General features: G+C 58.1%; 10 protein-coding genes and 1 non-coding gene across 12 annotated transcripts; 6 read left to right on the forward strand and 5 right to left on the reverse strand.

Annotated features, from left to right (window-relative positions):
* Nucleotides 1–899: 899 nt before the first annotated feature.
* On the forward strand, nucleotides 900–1,832 carry JDV02_008715 (uncharacterized protein; the record flags this gene model as incomplete). Its single annotated transcript, XM_047990343.1, has 1 exon — nucleotides 900–1,832. One exon carries the CDS (start codon nucleotides 900–902, stop codon nucleotides 1,830–1,832), a length of 933 nt encoding a protein of 310 aa, XP_047846350.1.
* Nucleotides 1,833–3,021: 1,189 nt separating this feature from the next.
* Nucleotides 3,022–5,320, forward strand: JDV02_008716 (uncharacterized protein; the record flags this gene model as incomplete). Its single annotated transcript, XM_047990344.1, has 2 exons — nucleotides 3,022–4,026; nucleotides 4,193–5,320. 2 exons carry the CDS (start codon nucleotides 3,022–3,024, stop codon nucleotides 4,976–4,978), a joined length of 1,791 nt encoding a protein of 596 aa, XP_047846351.1. The 3' UTR covers nucleotides 4,979–5,320.
* JDV02_008717 (uncharacterized protein) lies at nucleotides 5,291–8,407 on the reverse strand. The gene has a single exon (XM_047990345.1). The coding sequence runs from the start codon at nucleotides 7,024–7,026 to the stop codon at nucleotides 5,452–5,454; it is 1,575 nt and encodes a 524-aa protein (XP_047846352.1). The 5' UTR covers nucleotides 7,027–8,407; the 3' UTR covers nucleotides 5,291–5,451.
* On the forward strand, nucleotides 8,042–9,548 carry JDV02_008718 (uncharacterized protein). The gene is made up of 3 exons (XM_047990346.1): nucleotides 8,042–8,869; nucleotides 8,949–9,017; nucleotides 9,092–9,548. The coding sequence occupies exons 1-3, from the start codon at nucleotides 8,822–8,824 to the stop codon at nucleotides 9,251–9,253; spliced, it is 279 nt and encodes a 92-aa protein (XP_047846353.1). The 5' UTR covers nucleotides 8,042–8,821; the 3' UTR covers nucleotides 9,254–9,548.
* Nucleotides 9,240–11,860, reverse strand: JDV02_008719 (uncharacterized protein). Its single transcript, XM_047990347.1, has 2 exons — nucleotides 9,651–11,860; nucleotides 9,240–9,599 (listed from the first exon to the last, which is right to left on the reverse strand). The coding sequence occupies exons 1-2, from the start codon at nucleotides 11,470–11,472 to the stop codon at nucleotides 9,475–9,477; spliced, it is 1,947 nt and encodes a 648-aa protein (XP_047846354.1). The 5' UTR covers nucleotides 11,473–11,860; the 3' UTR covers nucleotides 9,240–9,474.
* A 179-nt stretch (nucleotides 11,861–12,039) lies between these two features.
* Nucleotides 12,040–13,583, forward strand: JDV02_008720 (uncharacterized protein). Its single transcript, XM_047990348.1, has one exon. It carries the CDS (start codon nucleotides 12,275–12,277, stop codon nucleotides 13,100–13,102), a length of 828 nt encoding a protein of 275 aa, XP_047846355.1. The 5' UTR covers nucleotides 12,040–12,274; the 3' UTR covers nucleotides 13,103–13,583.
* HPT1 (Hypoxanthine phosphoribosyltransferase) lies at nucleotides 13,484–14,805 on the reverse strand. 2 transcript variants are annotated; one of them, XM_047990349.1, is made up of 3 exons: nucleotides 14,504–14,805; nucleotides 13,869–14,294; nucleotides 13,484–13,800 (listed from the first exon to the last, which is right to left on the reverse strand). In XM_047990349.1, exons 1-3 carry the CDS (start codon nucleotides 14,534–14,536, stop codon nucleotides 13,645–13,647), a joined length of 615 nt encoding a protein of 204 aa, XP_047846356.1. In that variant the 5' UTR covers nucleotides 14,537–14,805; the 3' UTR covers nucleotides 13,484–13,644. The 2 variants fall into 2 exon arrangements, with proteins under 2 accessions (XP_047846356.1, XP_047846357.1); XM_047990350.1 differs by having other exon boundaries at nucleotides 13,869–14,805.
* Nucleotides 14,806–15,661: 856 nt separating this feature from the next.
* On the forward strand, nucleotides 15,662–17,361 carry JDV02_008722 (uncharacterized protein; the record flags this gene model as incomplete). Its single annotated transcript, XM_047990351.1, has 2 exons — nucleotides 15,662–15,758; nucleotides 16,469–17,361. 2 exons carry the CDS (start codon nucleotides 15,662–15,664, stop codon nucleotides 17,359–17,361), a joined length of 990 nt encoding a protein of 329 aa, XP_047846358.1.
* Nucleotides 17,362–18,647: 1,286 nt separating this feature from the next.
* JDV02_008723 lies at nucleotides 18,648–18,762 on the reverse strand. Its single transcript has one exon. It is a non-coding gene; the product is annotated as a tRNA-Leu (tRNA).
* Nucleotides 18,763–18,919: 157 nt separating this feature from the next.
* On the reverse strand, nucleotides 18,920–20,931 carry JDV02_008724 (uncharacterized protein). The gene is made up of 3 exons (XM_047990352.1): nucleotides 19,523–20,931; nucleotides 19,193–19,456; nucleotides 18,920–19,132 (listed from the first exon to the last, which is right to left on the reverse strand). Exons 1-3 carry the CDS (start codon nucleotides 20,790–20,792, stop codon nucleotides 18,978–18,980), a joined length of 1,689 nt encoding a protein of 562 aa, XP_047846359.1. The 5' UTR covers nucleotides 20,793–20,931; the 3' UTR covers nucleotides 18,920–18,977.
* Nucleotides 20,932–22,995: 2,064 nt separating this feature from the next.
* On the forward strand, nucleotides 22,996–27,173 carry JDV02_008725 (putative NRPS-like protein biosynthetic cluster). The gene is made up of 3 exons (XM_047990353.1): nucleotides 22,996–24,648; nucleotides 24,708–26,659; nucleotides 26,767–27,173. Exons 1-3 carry the CDS (start codon nucleotides 23,167–23,169, stop codon nucleotides 26,945–26,947), a joined length of 3,615 nt encoding a protein of 1,204 aa, XP_047846360.1. The 5' UTR covers nucleotides 22,996–23,166; the 3' UTR covers nucleotides 26,948–27,173.
* Nucleotides 27,174–27,251: the final 78 nt, after the last annotated feature.

A 27,251-nucleotide genomic window follows, 5' to 3' on the forward strand; every position in this document is an offset into this window, starting at 1 on the left:
GCACTCCACGACGGGGCTGCGGATACCCTCGAAAACGGGACCCATTCATAACTACCCATCAGTGCCCAAACTCACTCACCGCCGTCGGCGCATGCACAACAGGCACAGCACGGCGTGGGACGAGACACGGGCCACCCCTGTCCGGACGGCTCCCGGCTCGTTGTTTGTTCGTCATCCATACCACTGCAGTCAAAAAACCTTGTGCCTTTGAGTTTGCGACTTTTCGAACGCACCCCCCCCTCTCTTGCTCTCCGGTGCCGCTGGCTGCTCTTATTGTTATTCGAGCGGGCGAGTACAAACACCTCGCACACCCACTGCGCGTCTACTTTCTTTGTTTCTTCGTGACGTGACGCCCCACGGTTGACGATATTGTCTCTGCGTGCACCTGGGCCTGCTGCGCTCTCACGGCCCCCGGAAATCAACAAAACCCCTGCAGACCGCAACTTGGCTGTTGATACTCCAGAGTCTCTTGGCCTGCACCACAACCCCGGTCCTCTAACCCGGTGGACCGCCTGTATCAAAGCGATTTTGGCTCCCGTCCCCTGCCAGAGTTGCATCAGACACGCACGCGCCGTGAACCACCCGGCGGCTTTGTTTGGGAAACGGACCCAACTTGCATCGCCTCAGTGGACCGCCAGGATCGTCGTGTGTCAAAGGCGCGGCAGCTCGGCTGGCCGTCTCTCTCTCTCCAACACTTTCCCTCTCTCTTCCCTCCTGTCCTATCCCGGCCGGGCTATGGATCATCTATACCGCTTCTTGCAGTCTTGCCGTCTTCTCGCCAGTACAAAACCCGAGACGCCCTCAGCGCCGCCTCCTTAACGCCTTTCGTCTCCTTGGTCGCCGCCGCCGTCTCTCGCTCACCGTCGTCCGCCGTCGTCACCGGCAGGCGTGTACTGGCCATGGGGGACGGGCCCCGAATAAGCCCCACGGCTTCCAATACGACGTATCACAGCTTCAACGATATCGAGCTGCAGGAACCGCCTTCGCCGCCCCGGACACGGGATTCCACCCGCAGATACGACTGCGACGCAAACTCTCCACTGGACCCCGAGAAGACGGACCACAATCTCACAGCCGTCAAGATGCAGCGCAAGGACTCTGGGTACGGCTCCAACACGGCCAGCCCGAGGACTTCATCTTCTCGCTCACGGCCACCGACGTCGCCCACCAGGCGCACCTCTAACCCAGGCCCGCAACCACAGTCACCATCCAGCCCGCCTCTGCGTTCACGAGCCCGGCCATCGACCCGCCGGGCCGCCAAGTCGTATCCGCAACCCAGCGCTCAGCCACTGTTCCAAGCGCGCGTCCCTGCCGCCGGCACGTCGAGGCCACAGCAGCAGCAGATTGCCTTCTTTCACTTCCCGACGCCCGATCTTGTTGAGCTCACGGAGGCCGGAGCCACATCGTCTTCGGCGTCCTCCACGCACCGCCATAATCACCACCTTCGTCATCAGGAGCATAGCCATCTGCATCACATTGAGCACGAAGAGGACCGTGCGACTTCGTCTGGGCCGCCACAAACAACGCACTACTGGACCAGCGACAGCACGCGCCGGCTCGAGTACGCGGCTATCGACGCCGCGAGCCGTGGCTTCACCGGTTGGGTGCGCAGGCACCTCGTGCCGGACTGCTTCAACCCGCGACAGCACGTGGCCTTTGACGACGATACGGGCAGCGTGCGTCGGTACCGGCTCGAGCTCGAGGACGAGGACGAGGAAAACGATCATTGCGGTGGCGGCAGTGGTGCGGAGAAGACGCATCATGGCATGAACGGGCACCGGCGGCGCAAAGGCTGGACTCTCTGGCCGCTACGCAAACGCAACACCATCTGACATAATTCTTGGACATTTCTTTTGTAAGCGAGGTCATCTGGCATTTCACGCTTCCCGTCTCGCGGCCATTGGGCTGCGCAGCTGGCCTTGGAGCACGTTCCCTTTTGATACCTCCGCCTTTCCTACTTCATTTTCTTCTCGCATTGCAGCAGCAGGTGCATAATCGGCGTTAAGCACTATACCCACTGGCCCAGCCTTTGCGGCGTGGCTATTTTTTCATTCCCAAGCTTGGTTCGCATCTACCCCTTGGCATACACACATATACACTGGAGAACAACAACAGACACCAGTCAGATGACAGACGAGAGACGACAGAATGGACCCGTCATATCGGAGACAGATGAACGAGAGAAGGAAGGCATGATAGAATGACGCACGAATGGGAACATGGCATGGACATTGAAGTGCGGGGCTCATTGTGTTGTGGTTGATAGAGGTTGGGGCCGAGTGGGTGGGGGGACGCGACTTCAACAATGGTTTCCTCACCCAGCGCTCTGAATTTCAACTTTAGAGAACTTGCCGAGAGAAGACACGGATGTTGCACGCCATCGAGCATGCACAGGACATTGCACCGTTGCAGCATCTCTCAAGGTCAGTTACGACGAGTTGCGGGTGGCCGTTGAAGGCATCCCACGCCCCCTCTTTGCCTTTGGCGTCAACCTTTCATAGAACACAACGACAATGCAAGCACGTTGACCATGAAACCCCCAACCCCCCAACATGTGCTCGCGTGAAATTCACTCTAGCAGTTCAGGTTGCCGCGCAGCACCGAGCCCGACCTTCGCTAGGGGGTTGCTGTTCAGTGCTGGCGGGCAGGTAGGTAGCCCAGTTTCCAGTTTCCGTACGGCGCAGGCAACGCAGCCCAGCAACGCACATTCACTGCCCGCCATGGAGCCGCAGAGGGCCCGCGAACGAGTGTTTGTTCCTCCTACCCCTTCCCGCGAGATCGGTCCTCTGAACGACGCGTTCAGATTTCTCAAGCGCTTCATCCAACCTTCATCCAACCCACTCCCCTCCCTCCAGTTAGCCATCTCATTGTGTTTTGCCCCCTTACCCGCGTGCACGACAAGTTACGACCGCAGCTACAGCTACTTGATCTATCGTCATGGAGGTAACCAAGCTCCTCAACGCATGCCCCCCTGACGACGGGACCGCACTCCATCATCACCATCATCATCCTACATCGACAATGGCCCAGCCCATCACTTCCGTGGAGCGTCTCCTCTTCCCCTTTGATACAGAGGAAGCAGCATCCCCTTCGCCCATGCTTCAGGACCTCGTCGCCGTGGCCGCCCAGGAACTGCGCGCCATGCAGAAGCAGCAGCAGCAGACGACGACGTCAACGACGATGCGTTTCCCTGCTTCCCCTATCAACAACAAAACAAACAACAACAATAACAAACACGGCTGCGTGACCCGCGAGAAGCTGCAGCACCAGTACCGCTGCGAGATGGAGGACGTGCGCGCGAGCTTGTACTTTGTCGAGGGCGCGCTGCGGGATATCTGCGCGCAGAACCGCCGCCGCTGGGGGGCGCAGGTTGGCGTGGTTCGCAGGATCGTCAACATTACCTCCGAGATGGGAGAGATTCATGCTCTCAACGGTGGCGGTGGTGGCGGCAGCAACATGGGTTTCGCGTCTGAGAATGGCGGCGGTGGTGCCAAGAATGCTCCTACTATGGCTTCAGGCTATCAACACAACAACAACTCCCACACCGGCTACGGAAACCACTACTATGCTGTCAACTATGACAACGGCCACGACGGACGTGCTGGCAGTTTCACGGACATGGGATCGATGACCTCCAGGGGGTCGTTTTCGTCCACGGCGTCGGATCCATCCACGCTTTGTTCCGAACGGGACGGCAGCAGCAGCATCGCCGGCGGTGGCAGAACGGTCGTCGTCTATCCCATCTCGCCGCTCGAAGCATCCCAAGACGACGAGACTTTCGTCGGAGCAGCGGCGGAGATAGTTGAGCATGGCACTCACGATGACGAGCGCGGCCAGGAAAAGAAGAAGAAGGAAATGAGGAAGAGGAAGATGTTGCGCAGCGTCAAGTCGGAGACTGCTCCTCTCTCACCACCACCGCGGCACCACACCAACACCAGGACAAAGAAGCGGTCGTCTTGCAACCGCCCGACGCCTGTCAAGAAGGGCCAGAAGGCCGGTGGGGGTATAACCGCTACGCGCTCCAAGGTTTGTTTCTGTTTATCTCTTTCTTTTGTTCTCGGTGGAAGTTGTTGTGTCGCATGAGGACAACCTGTCGTCCCTTCTTTCCTTTTTCCCCTCTTTCCTTATTGGCTTTGTTGTTTCGTTTCATTATCGTTCTCAAGGCTGCACGTACTAAAACGATATTCTCCAGACTCGTGCTACCGGCATTGCCGCCGCGCCTGCCACTCAGCAGCAAGTCTCGCCTTCTCCTGAAAGTGACGACGGCACTATCGCAACCTCTTGCAACGATAACTCTGTCGAGAATGCCGATCCGAACATCAACGAACAGCCTAGTGACGACGGCTCTGGCGACGAAACTGAAGAAACCGAAGCTTCCATGACCGACGATGATATGGACCTGGAGGATGATGAGCACACATCTGCCAACAACAACAAAACCGCTTCGACCGCCACTGCTGCCGGCACAGCCAACAGCCGCAACAAGACAAAGAAACAAGGACAGCAGCAGCAGCAGCAGCAACAGACAACCACCACCACGCCACGCTACAACGTCCCCCGCCACAAGGGCCCACGCTTCGCCTCCGGCCCGCCCGGCCGCCCGTTCCGCTTCCAGGCCAAGCCGCGCACCGTGGCGGGCATCTGGCGCGAGTTCAAGGTCGGCACGGGGGGCAACCCGGCGCTCGAGGCGCTGGAGCGCGAGCACGGCACGGGCTGGCGGCGCGGGGACCTACGCGCGCGCAAGTACGCGAGCAACTACGTGGGCGGGCGGCGCGGCGTCGTCGAGTACGTGGAGCGCCTGGCGCGCGAGTCGGGCTGGGGCGTGGACGAGGCGATCCGCAGGCTGGACGAGCGCGTGGACGGGAGGATCTCGGCGCTGACGGACGCGCTGCGCAGGGGGGAGGATCCGTTTGCGGTGCTGTCGAAGAGGTCTGGAGGCGGTAAGAAGGCGGCAGAGGCGGTGGAGATGGTGCAGTGAGAGGAGGAGGTGCTTGCTGCAGACCGTGGATGCACGCACACCTGGGAGAGCAGCGGTGCGGTCCTGGTCGTCCAGAGCGAAGGAGGAGACAGACGATGACTACGACAACGTGTTGACGATGAGGCACGGCGACGGTGGGTTTCCTGGAGTATTGCCTTGGGATGGTGCGTGAGGGCCGCGAGGCTAGCGAGCGTCTTTGATTTGTATAACGAGTAGAAACGAGGTAGGACGTGGCATCCGTCCTACATCAGGACCGTCTTGTACCCTCAGCATGGCAGGAGTTAGGATACAGAGTAGGTACCGCATAGGCACCTCCAAGAAAAAACGTGTTCATCATTCAGACTATATGATATCATTAGGCAGGTAGGTATCTGCATCGCGCGGTTCTCGACGCACCGGGCACCGCACCACCCCGTCCCGCACAAACAAGTAGGCAAACAAACATACAAACAAATAACAAAGAGCCATAGCAATTAAGCCACCCTCGCCTTGACCCTGACATTAAACCCAATCGGCCGAACGTTGAACCACCCATCCTGCTCCATCTTGTAGTCCGGGTTCTCCATCTCAAAGTCCAGGTCCCGCAGCATCATGGCCAACACGAGCAGGCTCCACTGCCAGGCGTAGTGCTTGCCGATGCACTCCCTCTTGCCGTTGCCGAACCACTTCTTGGCCCCCGGCGGCAGCTGCTCAAACGCCTCGCCGACCATGCGCTCGGGCCGGAACGCCAGCGGGTCCTCGAAGACGGCCGGATCGCGGTTCACGCCCGCCATGACGATGATCATGGCCTGGTTGTGCGCCACCTGGTACTTGCCACCGGCGAGCAGCACGGGAGGAGCTTTGCTGTTGTTGCTGTTGCTGTTGGTATTATCCTTGCTGGGTATCGGCTCAATGTTGAAGCCCGGCGCCGCAAACGACAGGCGCAGCGACTCGCGCAGGATGCCCTGCACGAACCGCAGCTGGTCCAGGTGCTCGTGCTTGAACTCGCCGCCGGGACCGACAATGGCGTCCAGCTCCCCGCGCGCCTTGGCGATGTTTTCGGGGTTCTTGAGCAGGAGGTAGATGGCGGTGGCGAGGAGGCACGGCGCGGTGCTGCTGCCGATGGGCATGGACACGACCTCGTCGATGACCTGCGACTCGGTCAGGGCCTTGCCCGTCTCGGGGTCCGTCGCGTTCATCATGGCGGCGAGGACGTCCTGGCGGTCGGTCGGGTGCTCCTTGCGGTACTTGACCACGTCCGCGGCATACGCGCGCAGCGCCTTGATGGATGACTTCCACTTGCCCCTATACAGGAGCGTGTTGAGGATGCCGGGCCGGGTAGGCCGCATCACGGCCTCGGCGGTCGAGTCCTCCATGGCCTTGAGCATGGGGTGCTCCGGCCCGCTCAGGCAGTTGAGGCGCACCCCGAAGAGCGTAAAGGTCGTCGCCTCGAGGTTCAGCCTGGAGAGGTCCTTGAACGGCGACACTGACGACCGCCCGCCGACGTCCTCACCCTGAGCCTTCCACACGTCAAACAGCTCGTACGCCGTGTCGCGCATCTCGTCGAAGCGCAGGGCCATCTCGCCCGGCTGCAGCTTCGGCGCGATGATGCGGTGCGCGATGCCCCAGCTCGCCTCGTCGTCGTAGGCCGTGAAGAGGGCGTCGTGCACCGCGTCGCGTATCTCGACGACGGGCCCGCCGACGTACTTTCGGAAGCGCTTCTCGTCGCATAGCTCCTGCGCCAGGGCGACGCTCGCCACGAAGACAATGGTGTGCCCAAAGACCTTGACCTGGAAGATCTCGCCGTACTGCTCCGACAGCTTCTTGAGCGACGCCCAGGTGTTGCTGGGCTGGATGTCGAAGATGTTGCCCAGGATGGGCACGCCCGCCGGCTGGGGGATCGGCTGCGTCATGGTGAAGTGAAGCGAAAGCGAAGCAACACAGGCACGGGTCAACGCACACGCGAGACGCTGATGAGAGAGGGCCCGGGAGGGAGCAGCAGCTGCTATCAAAAAGGTAGCTGGCAGCTCCAGAGCCGGTTTCTGGGACCTTGCCCGTTCATATAGCATAGCATTGGCAGCAGCAGCGTGGCTCGACAAGCGGAGACATGCATCTGCAGTGAACCCCCAGCTGCTCCGGGAATCGTCGTACCAATGGAGGGATTGACAACACACATATGCAGCCACCGTGGATCGCTACTAATGAGAACGGTCTGCCTGCGAGAGAGACCCGGTCGACGGTCTAGAGGCGACATCCGTGTCGTGTAGCTGTCTGTGGTTGCCAAAGCGGCACAGCAACTCGGTTGGCTCCCAGCCACGAGCCGTGCGACGAGCTCCCTTTCCGTCTCTCTCTCTGCGTCTCTCCCTTTTCTCCCCCCTCCTCTCATCATACCCCGTGTTCTGGGAGCCGAACCACAGCTGCACCGACGCAGTCAACAAACGTCAAAGTCCACGGGCCCATCGCAAAGCATGCATTAGTTAGTAGCCCCCAGCCAGGACGAGGGCCGTGCCGAACGAGGCCAAAAGCAACCATGTTGCTGGAGCTGCGAGTCCCCCCCGGCGTCACATCTGATGCCCTGATTGACGTCGTAATTGCAAAGGGCGAGCTATTCATTGGGTCCGTCCCCCATTCCCCCCGTCACCCGACTCGCGGTGGGCTGGCCGGCAAGCAGCTTTCCCTGCAGCGAGCAAGTGGCCCAAGACGGGAAGGATGTGACATGCGGCCGAAGCTGAATGTCTGAGTGTGGGTTAGCGCAGCCCATGAGGAACCACGTTTGGCGTTTTGGAGCCTGCGTAGGCGTCGTCGTCGTCGTTACTAATGGTTCAGTGGCTAAGGGATAATGGGAAATATATATCTTCACAAGACGGTCCTAAAGTGCTAGAGTTCCGTAGGCCGTGTTTAGGGTACAAGCTCGGTCACACAGGCGAAAAGTGCGGCAGTGACTGCCGCGGGACGGGAGTCGCAGCGACACCCTCGGGACCCCGCGATGTCTGCGGACAGCTCCGCCGCCTCCACCCGCTTGCAAAAGCAACCATGGGCGAGAAAGCGGTGGGTGGCCCACGACGTGCCCAGAAAGCGCCGCGCCGATCGAGCTGTGCTGCGGCCATCCATCCGCCTAGGAGCTCTGGTAACTACCTACCGCTTCGACACGAGAGAAGGCCGACAATCGTCTCCAACGAACCTGACGGGCAATACTATCGTGAAGCTCCCGTCGACACCTGGTGCCCCCGACGACCCCCCTATTCATGCGTCAGGGCACACACACAAAGGCATGCATTGTAACGGTCGCCTGTGATGGTGGGTCGCACACAGAAAGAAAGACGGGTTGATGCAAGCTTTCTCAACAACCGCACCGGGGCAGTCACTGGCTCGCAGTAAGTGAATGGATGCGCAGCCGACAATAGTCGAAGAAAGAACCCAGATTCGTCGGTGTGGTGAGTGGCATTGACGACGACTGCCGTGGACGAAAAGAGGCGACGATAGGCTCTCTCACTCTCCCTCTCCCTCCGCACTTTCTTGCTGAACGACGGACGAGTTGTGGCGGGGCGTCACACATGCACCCAAAAAATTCGCTTAGTCACCTCAGCGCAGACCCCCCGAAATTTGTCCTCTGCGCCTGGCAACCGCGCGACTCCTTACACGTCTCCCTTCAGCGACGGACCTTCTACCACTAATAATCGCCAACACACTCCGACCTTCTCGCGCCGCGCACCGTCGACATACGGCCCGTCACTCCTTTCCTCCCCCTCCCAACCCCCCAATCGCCAGTCTCGCCCGTCGATCTTCGAGCTTTCTTCGCGACCCGACCCGACCCAACCCTACTCCATTGCCCGCCCGCACGCACGCCCCCACCGCTTCGCAACCATGACGCGCGCCCAGCAGACCGTCTCCCTCGCCCTCCTCGTCTCCTCTGTACGCCTGCCGAGCAAACACCCGCCTCCCGACGGGGGAGAATTGAAGACTGGGCGCTTGTGCTAATGCTATTGCGCAGCTCTACTTTGCGCTCTACCTCGGCCTCATCCCTCTGCCCGCCCTCGTTCAGGAGCAGGTCGTTCCTCTGGTAAAGCTTCCCGGCCCCGTCCTCCCCCTTCTTTTCTTCCCACGGCGCGTCGCTAATCCCCCCTCTCTCTTTAGCTGCCCTTCTGGGCCCTCGTCAGCTTCGGCGCCCTGCTGCTCTTCCGCCTCGGCTGGGGCATCCTCACCTTCAACGACGTCCCCGAGGCGAGCAAGGAGCTCATGGAGGAGATTGAGCTGGCCAAGACGGAGCTGCGCACGCTTGGCGTGTCGGTGGACTAAATGCGGATTACGACCTGCGCACCGGTATGGTTGAGACGAACCGGTTATTCTACGAATTCGGTCATGGACGAGAAGCGAAGAGTGGGAATGGAAGAACCTTAATCATGCGGGCTCGGCGCCCTGCGGATGATGCGCGCAGCTACATTGCCAGCGTCCATACACAACCATATACTCCATGTCGCCGTGTCATCCCGTCGTGGCTCATTACAACTCCTGCGCGCCTATGCTTTGGCCAAAAGCGCAACCACTGTTTCCACAGCTGACTCGGCTTCCTGGCCGCCGTCAATCAGATCCCTGAACAAGGCGGGCAGCTTGCCGAGCACGCCTCGTTGATCCGCCTCTCGCCCTGTGCATGCGTCAGTGTGGTGCTGCGAAGTTGGGTCGAGTTGTGACTTACATTTGCCTGGTACTCCGACCAGGATGGCGGCTTTGCTTTGCGCTTCGCCCGTCCAGTCAAAGCCGATTCTCCACTCCAACCGTAGTGACGCTCCTTCGTCTGAGCCCACAGGTAAGGCAAGGTCGTACGATTGACGGCCGAGGAGGCGCACCAGGTCTGCAACGTCGCAGACCGCGGGCTGTGTATCTGCCCCGTCGTCTTCGCCTTCGTCATCCTTCTGCCGTCGCCTCTCTCGTCGCCTCGCAACTGTCTCAAGTAGCGTTTGTTTTGTACCTAATCGCTGTTCAAGTCCACGCCAGAATTTGGCTCTCTGGACAGCCACACGATACCACTCGCCCATGGCCCAGGACAGAATGCCCACATTGCGCTGCATCGTTCTGTTGCACTTCCCGGAGCATATCTTGTCGATAAATGGTGCCAGCTCGAACTGGGCGGCGGGCTCCAGAGCCGACACGCCTAGTTCAAGGATGCTGAGGCTCATGGCGTTGATGACCATCTCAAGCCTTGCGGTGAACAGCCCAGGGATATCTCGTGATCGGAGGGTGATGAGCCGACGCTGGCGAAGAGGGTGTTCTGGTAACGGTCCTAGGACCGCGATCGTGCACGTAACGCTGAAGGGGCTGAATAGCTCCAGATATGGAATCTCCTCTTCGGCGGTCAAAGAGATTGGATGATGCGACTTTATGTTGTCGAGCTCGGCGTCCTCCTCTCCTATAGAAGACGTGACTGGGACTGCCCGTCCAAAAGGCAAAAGACCGATCGGGTTCATCGCAGCTTGTACCAGTTGTTGGGTAGCGCTTGGACGAGACGCGTTTTGCGATGCCATGAGCGACCGCTGCACCAGGTCCAAGACGCCATCCTCGTTGGTAGCCGTCACCGTCCGCCCGGACGATTGCATCAGCCGAATGCGCTCGTTCTCCTTATTTGCTGTTTCCAAGTCGCGCTTCAACTTGGCAATCTCCGCCTGCAGCGCATCCCTCTCTTTCTTCTTGCTTGCGAGCGGGTCGAAGGCCGAGACTTGCCGCGCTGAGCTTGTGTTTGGGTCAAGCGTTGTGTCACGCAGTGGCTCGGGTGGGCGGGTGAGTGTACGCGCCGAGGGCTTCTTACTAGGACCACCTGCTGGCCTCTCGGGTGCCGGTTTCAACGGCGAGCTCTTCTTGGGTTTGTCTCGCACTCTCCATCGCGATGGACTGCTATGAATGCCCCGCGGCGGCGTCGACGACACCGCGTCGGGGACGACTGGCGGGAGCTCGGGCTCAGGCGGCGCTGGGATGGAGACACCCGTCGTTGGCGACCGGCGCAGCGTGTGGCCTATGAACGGATTCAGTTCGTCGTCGCCTTCGGGAGCCGGCGGCGGCAGTGGCCTGGGAATCGGTTTCGCCGGAGACCTTCGCGGCGGGGCGGCTAGACCCCCTCTCGTCCTCCTTATAGAGGCCCCGGAGCTTGGCCCGGCCTCACTTGGACGCGTCGCATCCTGTTCAATAGGCGGGTCGCTGGCAAGTATGTCCTCCGCGTCTGCGTCTGCCTCGGCTTGCGTCCGCAAGAGATCCGAAATGCTCTGCTCACTGGCGTTGCTCCCGCGGCGCGCCGCGGGTCGGGTGCTCGCACTGGGGCCGGCGGTGGCCGTAGGCTTCGCCGGGGAGGCAGACCGGCGGCGTTCGAGTATCTGCGGGTTGTGACGCGAGAGGCTGGCCTTGGTCGGCGACGCGAAGGATGGGCGCTTTCGCCGCGGTATGGGAGCTTGCTCGGAAGGCGGCGTAGCGGCGGGCGCCGCAGAGGAGCGCGGGGAGACGCGCCGGCGCTTGGGCGCGGACTCCTCCATTGCGGAAAAGAAGCTGCACGGCGACTAGTACGGCATCATGAGCGCTGCATGGATACCCGAATCGTAAATATGCAGTCAATGGCGAGGGGTGGTGGCCGAGCGACTCTGAGTACCTATCTTTACTTTAGATGTCGTTGTGGGGTTGTAGGTGCGAGGCGCGTGTCGGATCCAAACAAACGGACTGGGGCGGGCGGGCGGCTTACAGGCTGCTGCTGGGCTCCAGTTTTGGTGTGTGGCAGCGGGCAGCAACGTCAGTTGAGTGAGGCCCACTAGCAGTTAGCTGGGTCAGGGCGAGACGGGGCGCGAAGCGATTCCAGCGCCGTGACACAGTTGCATCGCACAAATGATACACGATGCAAAGGAGAAACAAATTACATAGAATCTGACCACAATGATCGCACGTACTTGGAGAAATCGCACACCCGGAGCAACAATTTGAGTCGGGATTTGGCGGGCCCTCTTGCCAGTGTCACGGAACTGGAGCGCCATCACGTGCGGATAGCCCAACCCAGTGCCTGAGAGCGACGCCACCGGTGCAAGTGGCGGATGGTGGCTAGATCCATTCATGCCCGTCCGTACGGGCAGCAAAGAAAACTGCCAACGCCGGACAGCGCTCGGCTGCGAAGTGAAGTTTCCCGAGCCCCGGCGTCATTTTTGCCCCTCCAAACAACTTCTTCCGACCTCGCCCTCGTTATTACCGAGCATCGCCAACCCGCCTTCGCTTTTCGCCTCCGTGCCGTACGCACCGCACTCTTCTCATGCATCTGCAATAACCATCACCGCGCACGCTTTGCCCAAAACGATGGCGTCGTCACCGAGGCTGGCGGCAGCGCCCCTGCGCCGCCTCCTTCGGCCCATGTCGCAGACGGCCACCCGGCGACACATCGCGACAAGCCTCACAGTTGGGGACGAGAGCTGGCCGCAGAGAACACCCTTGGGGGGGTACTACGAGGACATTCTGCACGATCCGATTCCGTATCCGTTCAGCCACAAGCCCGAAGACCCGCCGAGCACGGCAGAGACCCGCGTGCGGCCACCGTCGTCGCCAAGCAAGAGGCCCGAAACCGCAAAGAAGACGACGCCTCCCGCCGCCCGCAAGACCGACGCAACATCCGCGCCCTCCTCCGCGGAATCACCACCACCATCATCATCATCATCACCACCCGTGCCATCACCGCCCCCCAAAACCGCCGCGGAAAAGGCACGCATCGTCTTCGGCTCGCGGCTCCTCGGCCCCGCCGAACAGGCCGACCGCCTCGCGCTCAAGAAGTCGCAGTCCGCCTACATCGCGGGCGTGCTCGTGCCGCCGCGGCCCGAAGAACCCGACAACTGCTGCATGAGCGGCTGCGTCAACTGCGTCTGGGACCGCTACAGGGACGACATGGAGGAGTGGTCCGCCTTGAAGAACGAGGCGCAGCGGCGGCTCAAGCAGGGGAGCGGGACGACAGTGGACTCGGACGGCGGGGGCTCCGAGACCAACTGGGGAGTCAACATCGGCGACGCCAAGATCACAAAGGACATGTGGGAAGAGGATGTGTTTAAGAGCGTGCCGGTGGGCATTCGCGAGTTTATGAAGCAAGAGAAGAGACTCAAGGAGAAGCACGAAAGAGAGGGGACATTGGGCGGGTGAGGGCGGCTACGAGTCACGAATGTTGCGAATCCTACCATAGACCGACCACTTGCGGATACCCTGTATATAACATTACAGACGAATAGATTTGGAGCCTGCTGTACTTGAAGAATCGTTCATGTACGCACGTGCAACTGAATTTGCGCCAAAGGGACGGTCCTTGGTGACGCGTTGCGTAATTTCGGTAAGCTTTCGGACAGCTCATTTAGATCAGTCAACGCAATGGTGTGATCAACAATACGATGCTAGTAGATGGCTTACCAGCTGCAGGCGCGCAAGGTGTGGCAAGCTTCGAAACAGGGGCCTTTGTACCAGCGTTTTGCGAGAGTCGTTAGACGCATTCATCATGAGCATCGATGAGGAAGTAAACAGTTGCAACAAGAACTGTCGACCTAAAAGCCATCTATTCAGCATGAAATTCACACACACTATAAACTCCGAGTCACTAGACCTAGCTATTTGCTCTCATAAAGGTCCGCCCTCCGCACCACCCAAATATTCCTTCATTGCGGTCATGACGTGAGTCCCGACGTCTATTCCAATCACTTCCTGGCGGAGTCAGCCAGCTTGTCGTGCTCGTCAATGTCCATTGCCTCCCAGGGGTAGTTGATCCAGACGTCGCCAACCGTCTGCGCGGCCTGGTAGCGCGTCTTGATCATGTCGTGGGGCAGGGTACCCTTCTTGGGCTTGTCCTTGTTCTACAATGGCTGTCAGCGGGCGGCGCTATGGGCGAGAAGAAAGGGGGTGGGAAAGAAGTAAGACTCACGTGGAGGACAAAGATGCTAAACTCCGTCTCGGGGTGGTCGCCACCGAGGCGCTTGCGGGCGGCCTCGACATCCTTCTCGAGCTCCTTGACGGCGTACTCGAGGGTGGTGCGGGTGTCGTCGACCTCGTCGACAATGAGGATGCGCTTGCCGACCAGGTTCTCCATCTCGCCGAGGGCCGTCAGGTCCAGCCACTGGGTGCGGGTGACCTTTGTGCCGATGGTCTCGACGTTCTCGTCCTCGCCGCCCAGCGACTCATACAGGCTGAGGCCAATGGCCTGGATGGGGATGTTGGGCGAGCCGGGCTGCTTGAGGAACGAGCGCAGGATGCGGGCGGGGACGTAGCCGCCGCCGCCGATGGCGATCATGAGCTGCGGCTGGAAGTCGGCGAGCAGCTTGCCGGCCGACTGTTGGCACAGCTTGTGCACCTGCGGACCCGGGGGGGACTTTGTCAGTGACCGGACGTGACGTGACTCTTTTTCCAGGGTTTTGTTTTTGTCGGTTGGTCCTAGGGTGGGAGGCGGTGGTCGCGTGGTCTCGGCCTGTCGGCATCGAGCACCAACGCAGGGGAGGAGAAGAAGTACGCGCCGTGTCACGGCCGGGTGACGCGCGCGCCCTGCTGCTGCTGGTCACTCACATCGTTGTACGTGACGTAGATCTTCTCGACCATCTTGAACGTGGGTTCTGGGGGATCACGGTTGGTGGCGCGAAACGGGCGGTGGGCAGGCTGGTTCGGTGGCGGTCGGGGCGGGAACCTGCGGGGGAAAGGGGGTCGGACAGGATGTCTCGGGAGCGAGAATGTCGAAAGGTTCCACGGGGCGGCGACGACGCGCGAGGCGAGGCGAGGCAGAATGCCCAAGAGAAAAGAGAAAGAAGAGAAGAAAAAGGAAAGGAAAGACGAGCCGGCGGCGGTGGCCGGGGCTCGCGAGAAAATTCCACTACAATCACCCCAAGCCTCTCTACTTTTTTTTTTTTCACCGACTGCCCCGCGGCTTGAGCGCTTTCAGGCTGCGGATGCCCCTCCTCCAGCTCTGCCAGCCCGTGATTGTTCCTTACAGTGGGCCCCCCGTAGACCCTGGCAGGCAAGCCACCCCCGTCAACTTCGTAATACTGTCTGACAACAGTGCGGACTGCATGCAGACTGGATGGAGACGCTTGGGTGTCGAGGCCCACATCAACAGCGGTGCCCTCCGTCTGGCCGGCTCCACTCGCGACAGACCTCACCTCGTCTGATTGCCTCTTTTGGCGCAGTCTGGTGCAGAGATGGAGGACGACATATTGTTAATGTTTTTTCTTCTGATCTTGTTCTCTAGAGCATCATCCGTAGCTTCTGCAACGGGGCAGAGCAGGGATGGTATGACAAAGCCGTGTCCACGCTGCCACTGGGGACTAAACACCCAGTGTCCAGGACGCAGACGCGTAGCAATGGATGTGAGGTGATGCATCCATGTATATGCTGCTGCAATCACCAGCACCTTCCATGGTGCGGCGGCCTACTGATTGACCTGCCATATACACTCCTGATTGCCTTTGCGATTTAATAAGCTTTGCCCATAATTCAAATTAAATCAACTCCCTTTCTTATTCGTTCTTTCGCGAATGTTGCCAACAACAGGAGACGCGTCCACGACGGGAGTCATGATCACTCCTCTAGGCGCTAACACGCCGCGAATTCTATGTTCCGCGGTGGATAACAACTTGCGCCCGCGCTATATACACTATTAGCCTTATCACACTCTAAGTAATACGTCAACACCGCGACTGACTTTGCCGGCGTCTCAGTAGACACCTCACGATGGGGTCCCCCAAGCGACCTTTCGAAGGCCTTCGACGCCGCCAGAACAACATCGCGTCACCCACAAAAGCTTCTTTTCCAGAAAATCGTCCCAAAGGTTAATAAGAGACGTATTTCCCAGACTCGCGCTGATCCGTGCTGGTCCTGACGGGCATAAATGACCGCCCAGTTTCTCCCAAGTCCGCCCCTGGCCCATCTTCTTCTTTCCTCCTGCATCCTCAGAGACGACTCTTTGCTGCACACAGACAATCTTCCCACACACTCAAACCGCGCAAAGAGATCCTCTGAGACGCACTTTGGCTTCGCTCTGTTTGTTGCAAGCCCGCAGGGTATGGTCCTCGACCCGTCTCTGCGGTGCATGTCACTTACACGCGTCGCAGCACACAGAAAAACAACACTCCACACTGAGGATCGCGCAAGATCTCTCTCTCTCTTGAAAAACGCAAACCACACAAACGCGCTCTGCTTTGCAAGTCGCTTGAGAAAAACCCTCTACTACTACTCTCACACATCTTCAAACTCTCTATATATATACCTCTCTCAAAACAAACCACTTCTCTCTCTCAAACAAATCAAACAAGCGTACTCTGCAAAGCGAGTGGCGTCAGACAACCCTCTACTACTCTTCCATCTTGCGCAAGATCTCTCTTCAAAACAAACCAAACAAACGCACTCTACTTTACGAGTCGCGTAAGACCTGCTCCTTACTACTCTTCTACATCGCGCCTGTCCAAAAAACAAGGTAGGCACTTCGCACCTTCCGTGTCACGCGTCCTTTGGCGACTTACACTAACGCTCTCCGTCTAGCAATGTCTGCCAACATGGACCGCGCACCTCCCGCTCTTCCAAGCGGAGAGGAGGACTCCATGGCACCATATATTGCCGGAGTCACCTATTCACTGAATTGCATGCTCGAGGAGATGGCCTCTCTGAGTCCTGATGACGCGCGCAATATCATGAAGCAGACACAGATCGCTTCCCGACTGCGCTTTACCTACGAGACTGCCATGAAGAACATCGTCAATCATGCAAATCTTGAGGCAGAAATCATCAGCGAGGTCTTCCACTCCATAGACTTTACTTCAAACGCACATGAAGACATGTTCCGGGAATCTTCCCAGCTCGCCATGGAGCGAGTCGGGAAACACGGCAATAAAATGCTGGATTCCCTCAATGCCATCTTGGATCTGTCAAACAAGCAGCGCATTCTCATGTGCTTGACCAGCAGCGGTCTGATCCAAAATCCTGAGACATACTGCTGCGGGAGGATCCAAGGCAAGACGCGCCTTCCTCGCGGTCTCAAGGCCGAACATTTTATCAAGCAGGAAGATGGCTTCTACGCCACAGACATCATGTTTGAGCGCGCGTACAACTCAAAGTACATCCCGCGCAGCGTCACGCTGGTCTTTGACCGTGCTGGCGAGTTTGAGGAAATGCGCTTCCAATGGGAGAAAGACAAGAAGCCCTTTAAGGGCGTCACGGAGACTGAAATCAGGTGGCCTCTTGTCGTCTATATCTGCAATGATCGCTTCACCAAAGAAGACGAGGCCTGGGTCTCCGATGACAACAGTGATGAGTACAGCGATGAGTACAGCGATGAGTACAGTGATGAGGGCAGTGATGGGGACATGGAAGATGTCTTCCCCAGTTATGAGCAAGACAACGTCACACACGTTAATCACGTCCCCTTCACCTGGTGATCATAGAGGCGACACTGAACTGGGCTCCTGGACTCACTGTACAAGCCTGAACTCATTGCACAAACATTCTTGTTGGGATCCGCAAATGTCCCTGGTTTTTCTGGTGGCAAAATTCGCCTGGGTTGGGGGAAATGGGGGAGACGCGGTGTTTTTGGGATTTGATTTTGGATCTTGCATGGGGACTGCATCTTCTTGGATGGGAAAATGGCGTCTGGGTTGGGGCGTTTGGCGATGGGACATGGGCTGCTTGGATTGGGGTCTTGCTTTGGACTGGCGCAGGGATTGTCGGGATTGGGTTTTGGGGGAACGGGCTTCTGGGCAATCAAGTCTTCATTTCTTTGACTGGAAAGGCTTTCAGGCCTGGGGCACGCAGGGATACACAGCGATTGTTGGGTACAAAAAGCTTCAAATCATGCTCTTTTTCAACACGGTGATCGTTCCCAACTTGTGATTGTGCCTTCATGTTGTATGTGCGACAGTCAGGCCCAGCCCATGTATGTAAGTAATACGCTGCTCCGCCTGCGAGGTAGCGTAGCAAACATCATCAACAGTTTGGAGAAATGGTGCGGACAAAACGGTGCCACGCACTTGACTGGGGTCGCGCCGTGAAAGAGGCCAGGCCAGTGAGGAGGCTATATCTAAGGCAATAGGTCTAGAGAGCCATTGCCACATACCGCAGGCTTGACTTTCCCAGCTGCCACAGCAGCAGGTTGGGGGCAGCTTCAGCTCCCGAGTGGTCACGAGAGGAAGGAAGGTTTCTATTTTAAAAGGCGTAGGGAGCGCCTGACGAAAGGCCTTTTTCAGGGACAAATCTCTGTCGCTCGCGTAGTCTGTTGTAGATGCGTCTCATCATGAACCGGCGCGGCCAGTTTGTATTATGCTTCGCTCCTGCCATGAGAATACGCCGGGACGGGACTGGCCAACCTACAGACAGTCCCTCCGACAACTTTATTAAGCTAAGAAAGTCTGTGGTGCAGGTAATATTTGATACGTTTGCGTAGTAAGACAGATGCGATTGTGAAGTGCCCCTTGTGTGTCCCTTGTTGTAGTGCAGCTCTGCCTGACGAACACTTGACGATGCTCCATTTGATGTCAGACCCCCTGTTCGGGCACCGCAACTCCCCTTTCGCCATGCCACTTCCGCGGCGCAATTCAGGCTTGTCCAGCGGAAGGCCCAAACCGCTTGCTTGTCTTTCTTTTCTTTCTTTCCTTTCTCTTTTTCCCCAAAAAGAAGGACGCAGTTGTCTTTCCTTGCCTGACATGGACGGACAAATTGCAAAAAGAAATGACAGAGCGGGGATTCGAACCCCGGCCACTTTCGTGAACGGAACACTGCTAGAGCAATGAAGTGCATAGACATGTACTTGAGACCGTCGCCATAGACCACTCGGCCACTCTGCCTTGACAGGTATAGTGAGAATGCCCGTTATTAGTGCATATACACCCCACATGTGGACCCCAGGCTCACCCTATAGTGATCCACGAATTGTTGCTTCATCGCAATCAATGTCTGGACTGCTGATGCAACCCTGGGAGGCTTCTCAATTGAGATAATTTTGCCTGAATAAGTACACTCTGTTCTGTTCACCCCTCGATTGCCAGTCTGCGCTCACCATCTACGCCTTGTGCAGGCTTACATGAACGCCTCCTCGACATGTCGTCGCCAACGCATACTGCTCCACCCAATCCTTCTCTCCAAGGCCGTCAATTGACGAGACCGTCTGCGCCATCCTGACCAAGATATATTGCACCACAGTCAGTGCAATGTGCTCTGCGCGTGTCAAGTGTTAGCATCTATGAGATCGGTGGTGAGAACGTTGCATGTACTCACGTCCCATGCAGATCCTGGGTCCTCCACTGAAGGGGAGGTATCCCCATCCGGGATGAAGATTGTCCCATCTTTCGGGATTGAAGGCCTCCACGTTGGCACCAAAGACTTGCTCGTCGCGGTGCATGGCGTACACGTTGGACATGACGATCGTGCCTTCTGGGACCAGGAGGGGGGCCTGTCCGTCCGCTCCGCCGCCGCGGGGGAGAACAGTGTCCCTCCTCGCCTGTCGGCCGCCGATTGGGATGACGGGATGCAGTCGCAGCGCTACATACCTAGGGTCAGAACGAAACCTATAGTATTCTGCAGCATGTACAAGAGGATGAACCTTACACTCGTTGACGCACCAACGCGCAAACTTCATCTGCTTCAGCTGGTCCGTGGTAGGAGCCTCGGTACCAGCGACGGCCAACACGTTTGCTCGGAGCTTGTCGTAGACCTGCGGGTTCCTCGCGAGAACGAAGAACAGATTGCTCAAAGTGCTTGCCACGGTGTCTCGTGTGGCGATCAAGATATGCAGAAGCTGGTTCCTGAGGACCATGCGGTCCGTCGTCAACGCCGTGAGCTGGGTCAAGAAGTCATCGCGGACGCTGGCCCCTTTGATGGCGCGCTTGCGCAGCGAGTCGTCTATGAAGGCATCGAGGAAGCTGAAGACTGCATTTTTGGCCCTCTTTGCATCGCTGTTGAACCTCAAGTGCTGCAGAGGGCCTAGACCAAGGCAGGTGATGACCTCGGTGGAGCATGTCATGTAGTCGGAAACAAATTGCTGCGCTCTGGCGCCTTGTGTGTCCTCGTTGTCAAGCATGTGCGCAGAGTTTCCTGTGAGGTATTCGGTGGCAAAGTCCATGACGAGGCGGAAGAAGATGTCCTGGAGGTTGACAGACGCGCCGTCGTCAGGCAGGAGCCGAAGCACGGACTGGAAGTTGCCCTCGAGGATTCCGCGTATGGTCTCCTTGTCCGACCTCGCCACCATCGGCTTCAACGACATCCTGGCATGGTACCATGGCTCATTGTCCAGCGTGAAGATTCCGTCACCAACAAAGGAGCTCAGTGCTGTGACTCGCGTGTGCGGGAGGCCAAAGTCCTCGAACGAGCCGGCCAAGATTTGCTTCATGTTAAGGCTGTCGCAGGTGTAGAAGACGCTCATAGCCCACCGGCTCATTGTGTACGTCGTGCCGAGCTCCCGAAAGGACTTGAGTGTGCTCTCCAGATACCTGTCGCCCGCCTTGTTGAAGATTGCGTCGTAGATGAAGTCAAAGCCAAAGATGGGGTCCTTGACGGGGGCTCGGCTTCGTGGCGGGAGACATCCACGGGATCTGGCGAAAGCACGTCGGCCTCGTAGGTTCCATGTCCTACGAGCAACACCTACAGCCACAAGAGTGACCAGGAGCACGTAGAGCAGCCGCTCAGTGCTGATTGCCGGAGCCTGCATCGTGGATACGGCTGGATCGCGAAGGCGGATGGTGAAGAGAGAAAGGTTGGGGTCGCGACTGACGTTGAAAAGTTGGGAACCGGACCTATCCCAGTACAAGCAACGTGTGGGCGGACCATCGGTCCATGTGGGTGGACTTGATCTCTTCATTGTTGTAGAACTCCCGAACATGGCTGGCGGCCGGTAAACCTGCGTTGAAGCTTGGATTCACTGGTGATTCTCGGCGCAAACCAACCCATATGAACCTCAGCCGCCCTGTCGACGGGGCCATGAAAGCATGGACGAAAACTTAGTGCCACGGTGTCTAAGGAGGGGACATGGTTCTACGACTCAAGCAAGCTTGTGGTCAACTACGCTCAGTTAAGGGTAGCAATTGTTATCACAATAAACGGTGGCGCTAGAGTCTTACGGAGAATTAATTGCTATTACCCCGTGGCTTCACACCTTGCTTTGTCTTACCCGATGATTCCAGGGTTGAATGGAGCGTTGCATTCCCTCATAGACGTAATGAAGAAGAGCCTTGCCATGTTGACAAGGAAAGACATCACCACAAAACGCCACGACGAAGCACACTCGTGTTTTTGTGCTTGATGCAGCACCTACCTTAACCCAAAAGCGAAGCTTGAGAGAGGGTACGGCGGTATAGGGCTAGGTCTGGGCCCCGAATGGTGCTCCCTGAGCCTGACAAGGACGAATGGATACTCATACGGGCGTGAATGGTGGATCATGTGTGGTTGGCGCACAAGTCGTATGCCACATTACTGGGAGTTTCCTACGGTAGATATATTTAGATGGTGCATGTAGATGGTGCATGCAGTACAGTGGGATTTGACTGAACGAATAAGCGCAGTCGCATGATCTTCTCATCATGAGACATGGAACAATGGGTACATGCACAATCATACGTCGTTCCACTCTGCTGGACAGTGCCGTGGTTGGCTGCCTTCTTTCCAGGCTGCCGGCATGATCTCTGCAGCCTCACCAGCACAGCTCGGTTGCGGTGACATCTCTTTGTGGGCCGACTTGTCTCACACTGTCGCGGGCTCGGGGCATGGGTAAGCGACGTGGGTGTCGGAGTCTCCGGTCCCGACAGCGCGGATCGGACGTGGCTAGGATCTATGGCCGCGTGGCAGCCTGCATGAGACCAGGCACCTTGTGGTTCTTCACCCTTTACTTCCGACATGGCCCTAAGGAACTTTGAGCCCGGACAATCGTACACGGAGTGATCTGTAGGTACGTGTATACAGACATTGGAGGGCATTAAAACAGTATGAAGACATGTCCCCTCCATCCCCAGTGTTGTCGATACCTTGACCCAATGTGTGCTTTTTGACAAGGACCTGTTGCTCCTCAGCTTGATGAGGGGATGTGTAATGGCGCCCGTATGGCCACCTCAACTTCCATTTGCATACGAACTGCAGATGTGAACTCTTCGTCTTGTGCTGCCACACATTTCTAATAGCCGATTTAAAGATGATCGTGAATGTCATCCAGCCAAGCAATGCAGATGTCTGTTGAGGTGCCACAATCCGGGTGCTGTCATCATTGGGCTACAGGTATGGTCGTCGACTTTGCAACAAAGCAACTAGCTTGTGAGACGACGCATGTTACGGAACATGAGCTCGTGTTCACCCCATGGTGTATCGCAATTACAATAGCTCGTATCTCAGCTCCCCAGTAGTCGATCGTGTTCGTCCGACCGCATGTGAGAACTTCAGCCCTGTTGATCGCCCATATACGAAGTAGTATGCAGGAACAAGGCTGTCAGCGCCGAATCATCAGCATCGCGCCTGTTGTGCAACTAGAAACGCGATATGGTTCGTTGTCCTTGCGAGTGGCGTCATATGTGAGCTGCACGGTCCACTAAGTATCGCGATTCTCAATCAACCTGTTGTCGGGTCTGGTGCTATAGAGAAGCGATGGAGCGATCCCGGTTCCAGTCCACGGAATAGGGAACCTATCTATATCTTTGGTTGCATATCAATCCCGTCCTAGGACTTCGTGCTTGTACAACACTTGCTCCGTATCAAGAATATTCTGAGATTGATGATTGCCATGCTGTGTGCGTCTGAGACATCATCGAACATAGAAGCCCTGAGGCTACCACCTGACATGCGTCTGGTTGAACCTGTACCTGACCGGTGCTTTGTGGGGCGATGCATAGGCCCATCCGCGTCTACGGAGAAGTTCTCATCCGGTCCTGAGTACGTAGAATGCGCAGTTGCGGGGTGGTGGTGTCGCCGTCTCTTGGAGCGATGAATGTCGTGATGAACTGTGCTTCGATGCCGGCCCGAAGAGCGCCCTGCCCACATGGATAAAGCATCAACGCCTCCTCTTGCCCAAGCCTTTCTTGCGTTATGATGCGAACGGCGGGTGTCCATAACTGAGGGCGTCCTTCCACCTCAGAAACGCGAGTGTCTGCGTTGAAGGGCAATCCCGAGGCCACCCATCCTTCATTTGCTTCACGCCTACACCGCAGTTGTCCCTCAAGGCTTTCCTACACGCCACTGCACGCCACTGAGAGCACGATACGGGCGCTCCTGCCATGGCGACTCACGACATGGAGGGCGACGAGCAGGTGGCCGACCGCCGCGCTGAAGTCTATGGAAACCCAATCGAGGACTCGAACCAGAGCCTGTGGGATGTGCTGAGCGGGTCGGCATCTCAGTTCCCAGAAAGAACCGCACTCATATCCATGTGGCAGCTCGGGGATGGCTGTGGCAGCGTGGACAGCGACGACTCCCCCGAGGGCTCCCAATGCTTGAGGTGGACTTTTGCTGATTTGCACAAACGAGCCACGGACCTGGCAGACGACCTAAACGCGCTCGGCTGTCACGCCGGCATGCACATGGCCGCGATTTTCTGGAACTCGGCAGAATGGGCTTTGTTCTTCTGGGCGGCCGCGAAGATGGGCATGGTCTACGTCCCGATCGACAGTCGCGGCGGCGAGGACACCCGATTCATCCTCTCGACTTTGAACCCGGAGGTGCTGGTGGTTCAGAATGCGGAGATGGCGCGCTCGCTTGATCTGGGAAAAGGCCAGACGGCAGCGCAGAAGCTCCTCATCGACTGCTCTGGTAGCTTCAAGCAAGGTTGGATGACCTTCAATGGTCACAATCTGAGGGACAGTCAGGGCGATCGAGTTGGATCGCCAGTTGTGGGACAGATAACTTTCGATGATCGGGAGGGCACGGACGAGGCAGCCCTCATCATCTTTACGAGCGGCACGACTGGAACGCCGAAAGGCTGCATCCACACGAACCGTAACCTCATCGCCCAGACATTCGACTTTGATCCGGACCCCCCCGAGTACATCGCCAAGTGGGTTGTCCACACGCCCGTGTCCCACATCTTCGCCATCAACAACGCCCTACGAGCATGGCGGACCGGATCGTCCGTCGTATTCCCCTCAAAGACCTTCAACGTCGCGGCGACCGTCCGCGCCCTGGCCCAGGAACAATGCAGCGTCATTTCCGCGACCCCAACACTGGTGCGGGCTCTCCTCGCGCACAAGGACTTCCCCAGCCCAGACGACCTCAGCCTCTCCATGGTCACCATCGGAGGCACGGGCATCAGCGAAGAGGACATCCGCCTCTGCCTCGAGGAGCTCGGCGCAGACCACGCGGTGCAGGCGTACGGTATGAGCGAGGGAGCGCCCCTCGTGAGCTGGGCGCGCGGCGATCCGATGCTCACCGACGGATACCACCCGGGTGTGGGAAAGATCCTGCCCGGCGCAAACGTCCGCATCTGCGCGCCCGGCACCCGAGACGTGCTTCAGCGTGGAGAGGTTGGCGAGCTGCACGTTGGCGGACCATCCGTGATTGTGGGTTACTTTGCGGGTGCGGACAACGGCGCGTTCTACGCGGACGACACTGGGAAGTGGCTCGTCACCGGCGACCAAGGCAAGATTGACGAGGATGGTGTCGTGTATCTGTTTGGACGGTACAAGGATCTGATTATCCGCGGAGGAGAAAACATCCACCCTGCGAGGATCGAGTCTGCCTTGGCGGAGCTGCCCGGCGTGCAGGTAGGCACTCCTCGTTAACCCCTCTTGCCGTGAGACACAGGCTGATACGCGTTACTTAGAGCCAGATAGTTGGCATCCCTGATGACACCGCCGGACAGCTCCTCGTCGCAGTCGTGAATCTGCCAGACAACATCACTAAGCCTCAGATCAGCGAAAAGGCAAAGGACCTGGGCCCCAAGTACACCATCGATCATGTGTACACACTGCAGGAGATTGGACTCGAGCGCTGGCCCGTCACCTCCCTCGGCAAGCCGAAGAAGGGTCTCCTGACAGAGGCTGTCGTCGCGAGATTTCGTTCATCAGTCATGGCAAGCAGCTCCCAGCGAGCACAAGGCCCGGCGTCCCAGCAGCTTGCAGATGTCTGCAGTACCTTGCAAGCCGTCTGGTACGCGTTGACCGGGGACAAGCCCGGCAAAGACGATACGCTTGCCTATCTTTCCGACAGCATCGCCCTACTCCGGTACTGCGACGGTGCCCTGCGCGAGACGGGACGGCGCTTGTACCTGCAGGACCTGGCTGTCCACGACACCATCGAGAAGCAGGTCAAGCTTCTCTTGGACAGAGAATCGGAGCATTCGGACGAAGATTCGAGCGCTCAAAGAAACCCTACGGACTACCGACGCTTTCTGGTTGAAAGAAAGGAAGAGCTCTGCAAGGACGACCTCACCATGGTCAAGCCTCACCATTATGCTTCCATGTCTCCGAGAGAACTCTGGGACGTGGGATGCAGACGCCTGATTTCCATTGGCTTGCAGCGGTCCAACGTCGAGGACATCATTCCGATCCGCGACTCTCTGCAAGGCATGGCCGCAGGATCGCGCCCACAGTCCTTCCACGTCCGTGTCAACTTCCGCGTCGCCGGCGTTGCGCAGAGCAAGATCCGCCAAGCGTTGGAGAGCGGTCTTCGTGAACACCCCATCCTCAGGGCGGTGGTCGCTACGCCGCCCATCGGTCCAATGTTCCACGTGGTCGTTGAAGCCGGCACGGAACTATTCGCCCGTCAGATCAAGGAGCAGACGGCCGTTTGCGAGGAGCAGGCCACGCAGATGTGCTCCGACGACGCTACATCGTCCCAGGCCCCCGAGTTCATGTTCTCTGCCACGATCATCTCAATTAAGAACACGAATCAGTGCCTCCTGTCCATGACGTACAGCCACTCTGTCATGGACGCCATGTTCCTGCTCCAGTGGCACAAGGACCTGGCCAGTCTCGTCTCCGGAAAGCCTCAGACACAGTCCATGAGAACCCCCTACATTTTGTTTGCAGATCTGCACCGCGACTACCAAGACAGCCTCGCCGCCCAGAGGGACATCCGATTCCACGTCCAGCGCCTTCGGGGCATCTCTCGTCTCCAATCAGCCCTTTGGCCACCCCAGCGCGCGCCAGGATGGATGGTGTCCAGCGACAAGGACGCTCCCCAGGCAGAAGCTCGCCAAAAGGCCCGAGAGGCTATCTGGAAAGGAGAATGGAACGGACAGAAGGAACGAGAGTTTCGTTTTCCGCATAGAAGCCGCCTCGTCAGTCTGCCCAGCCTGCTGGTCTTGCGACAGGCCTGCGGCATCGAGGCGCCCATCCTGGCGCGCTGCGCGGTCGTGCTCTTCAGCATCATGCAGACCAAGTCGCGTTTCGCCGTGTACAGCTCCTACGAGGGCGGCCGTTCGTGGCCGTTTGTGCCCGACTGGATGCAGGGCTGCCTGCCCCCTCCGATGAGCGTGGACGGGCCGACGGTGGAGCGCGTGGTCAACATGGTCGAGGTGCGCCCCGAAGAGACCGTGCGTGAGTTCTTCGCCAGGATGAAGCTTGACTTTGAGCAGACGGTTCGACACCAGCACGCGCCGTGGGGTGGCATCCTCAAGGAGCTCAAGGAGGAGGCGCCTACCGCGGTGGAGGCTACCCTTCGACAGTCGTTTGTGTGGGATGTGAGTATGGGGATGGCGCTCTCGCCGCAATATCAGGAGGAAAAGTCCTCGTCCATCTTGGAGCCAGTGTCGCGCCACGACTGGCCGGATTTGTAAGTCTGCGCGCTCCGCCATCCTCACCTTGTAACATACATGACTTGGGAGCCGTAACACCCCCCTCTCTCTCGTAAGACACATATCAGCTAACCTTTCGCGTCAGCGGCTTCTGCTGGAACATGTTCAACATCACCACGGACAGCATCCTCTTCATCGCCTCGTGGGACACTGCGCAGATGTCTGCGCGCGAGGTGGACCGCTGCTGCGACGACATGGCATCCGTGCTGCGGGCTCTTGGTTGCGAGGAGAACTGGGACAAGCGTGTTGGCGCATGCATGCCTTGACTGATTTGGCGCTTTGCTTTCGAAGAAGCTTGTTTGCCACAAAAAAGAAGAAGGTGTTTTGTGAATCGGAGCTTTCCTTCTCGGTCTTATATGACGGTTGCGTGGGCTTGCTAAGGTGACGCAGTAAACTCGGCGAGCAGGAGCTCCCAGCGCCTTGTCAGTTGCGTCAAAGGCACTCTTGTCGTATATAAATAGAGGCAGCAGTTTCCCGAATCTTGTCCTCCTCGACCATCGCAAAGCTTGATTTGTATCGTGTGTATTCGAACCCTCCCAAAATTCTCACAAGCAACGTAGACGTAGTGTT

This window comes from Purpureocillium takamizusanense, chromosome 8 (assembly GCF_022605165.1).
Source record: "Purpureocillium takamizusanense chromosome 8, complete sequence".
NCBI lineage: Eukaryota > Fungi > Ascomycota > Sordariomycetes > Hypocreales > Ophiocordycipitaceae > Purpureocillium > Purpureocillium takamizusanense.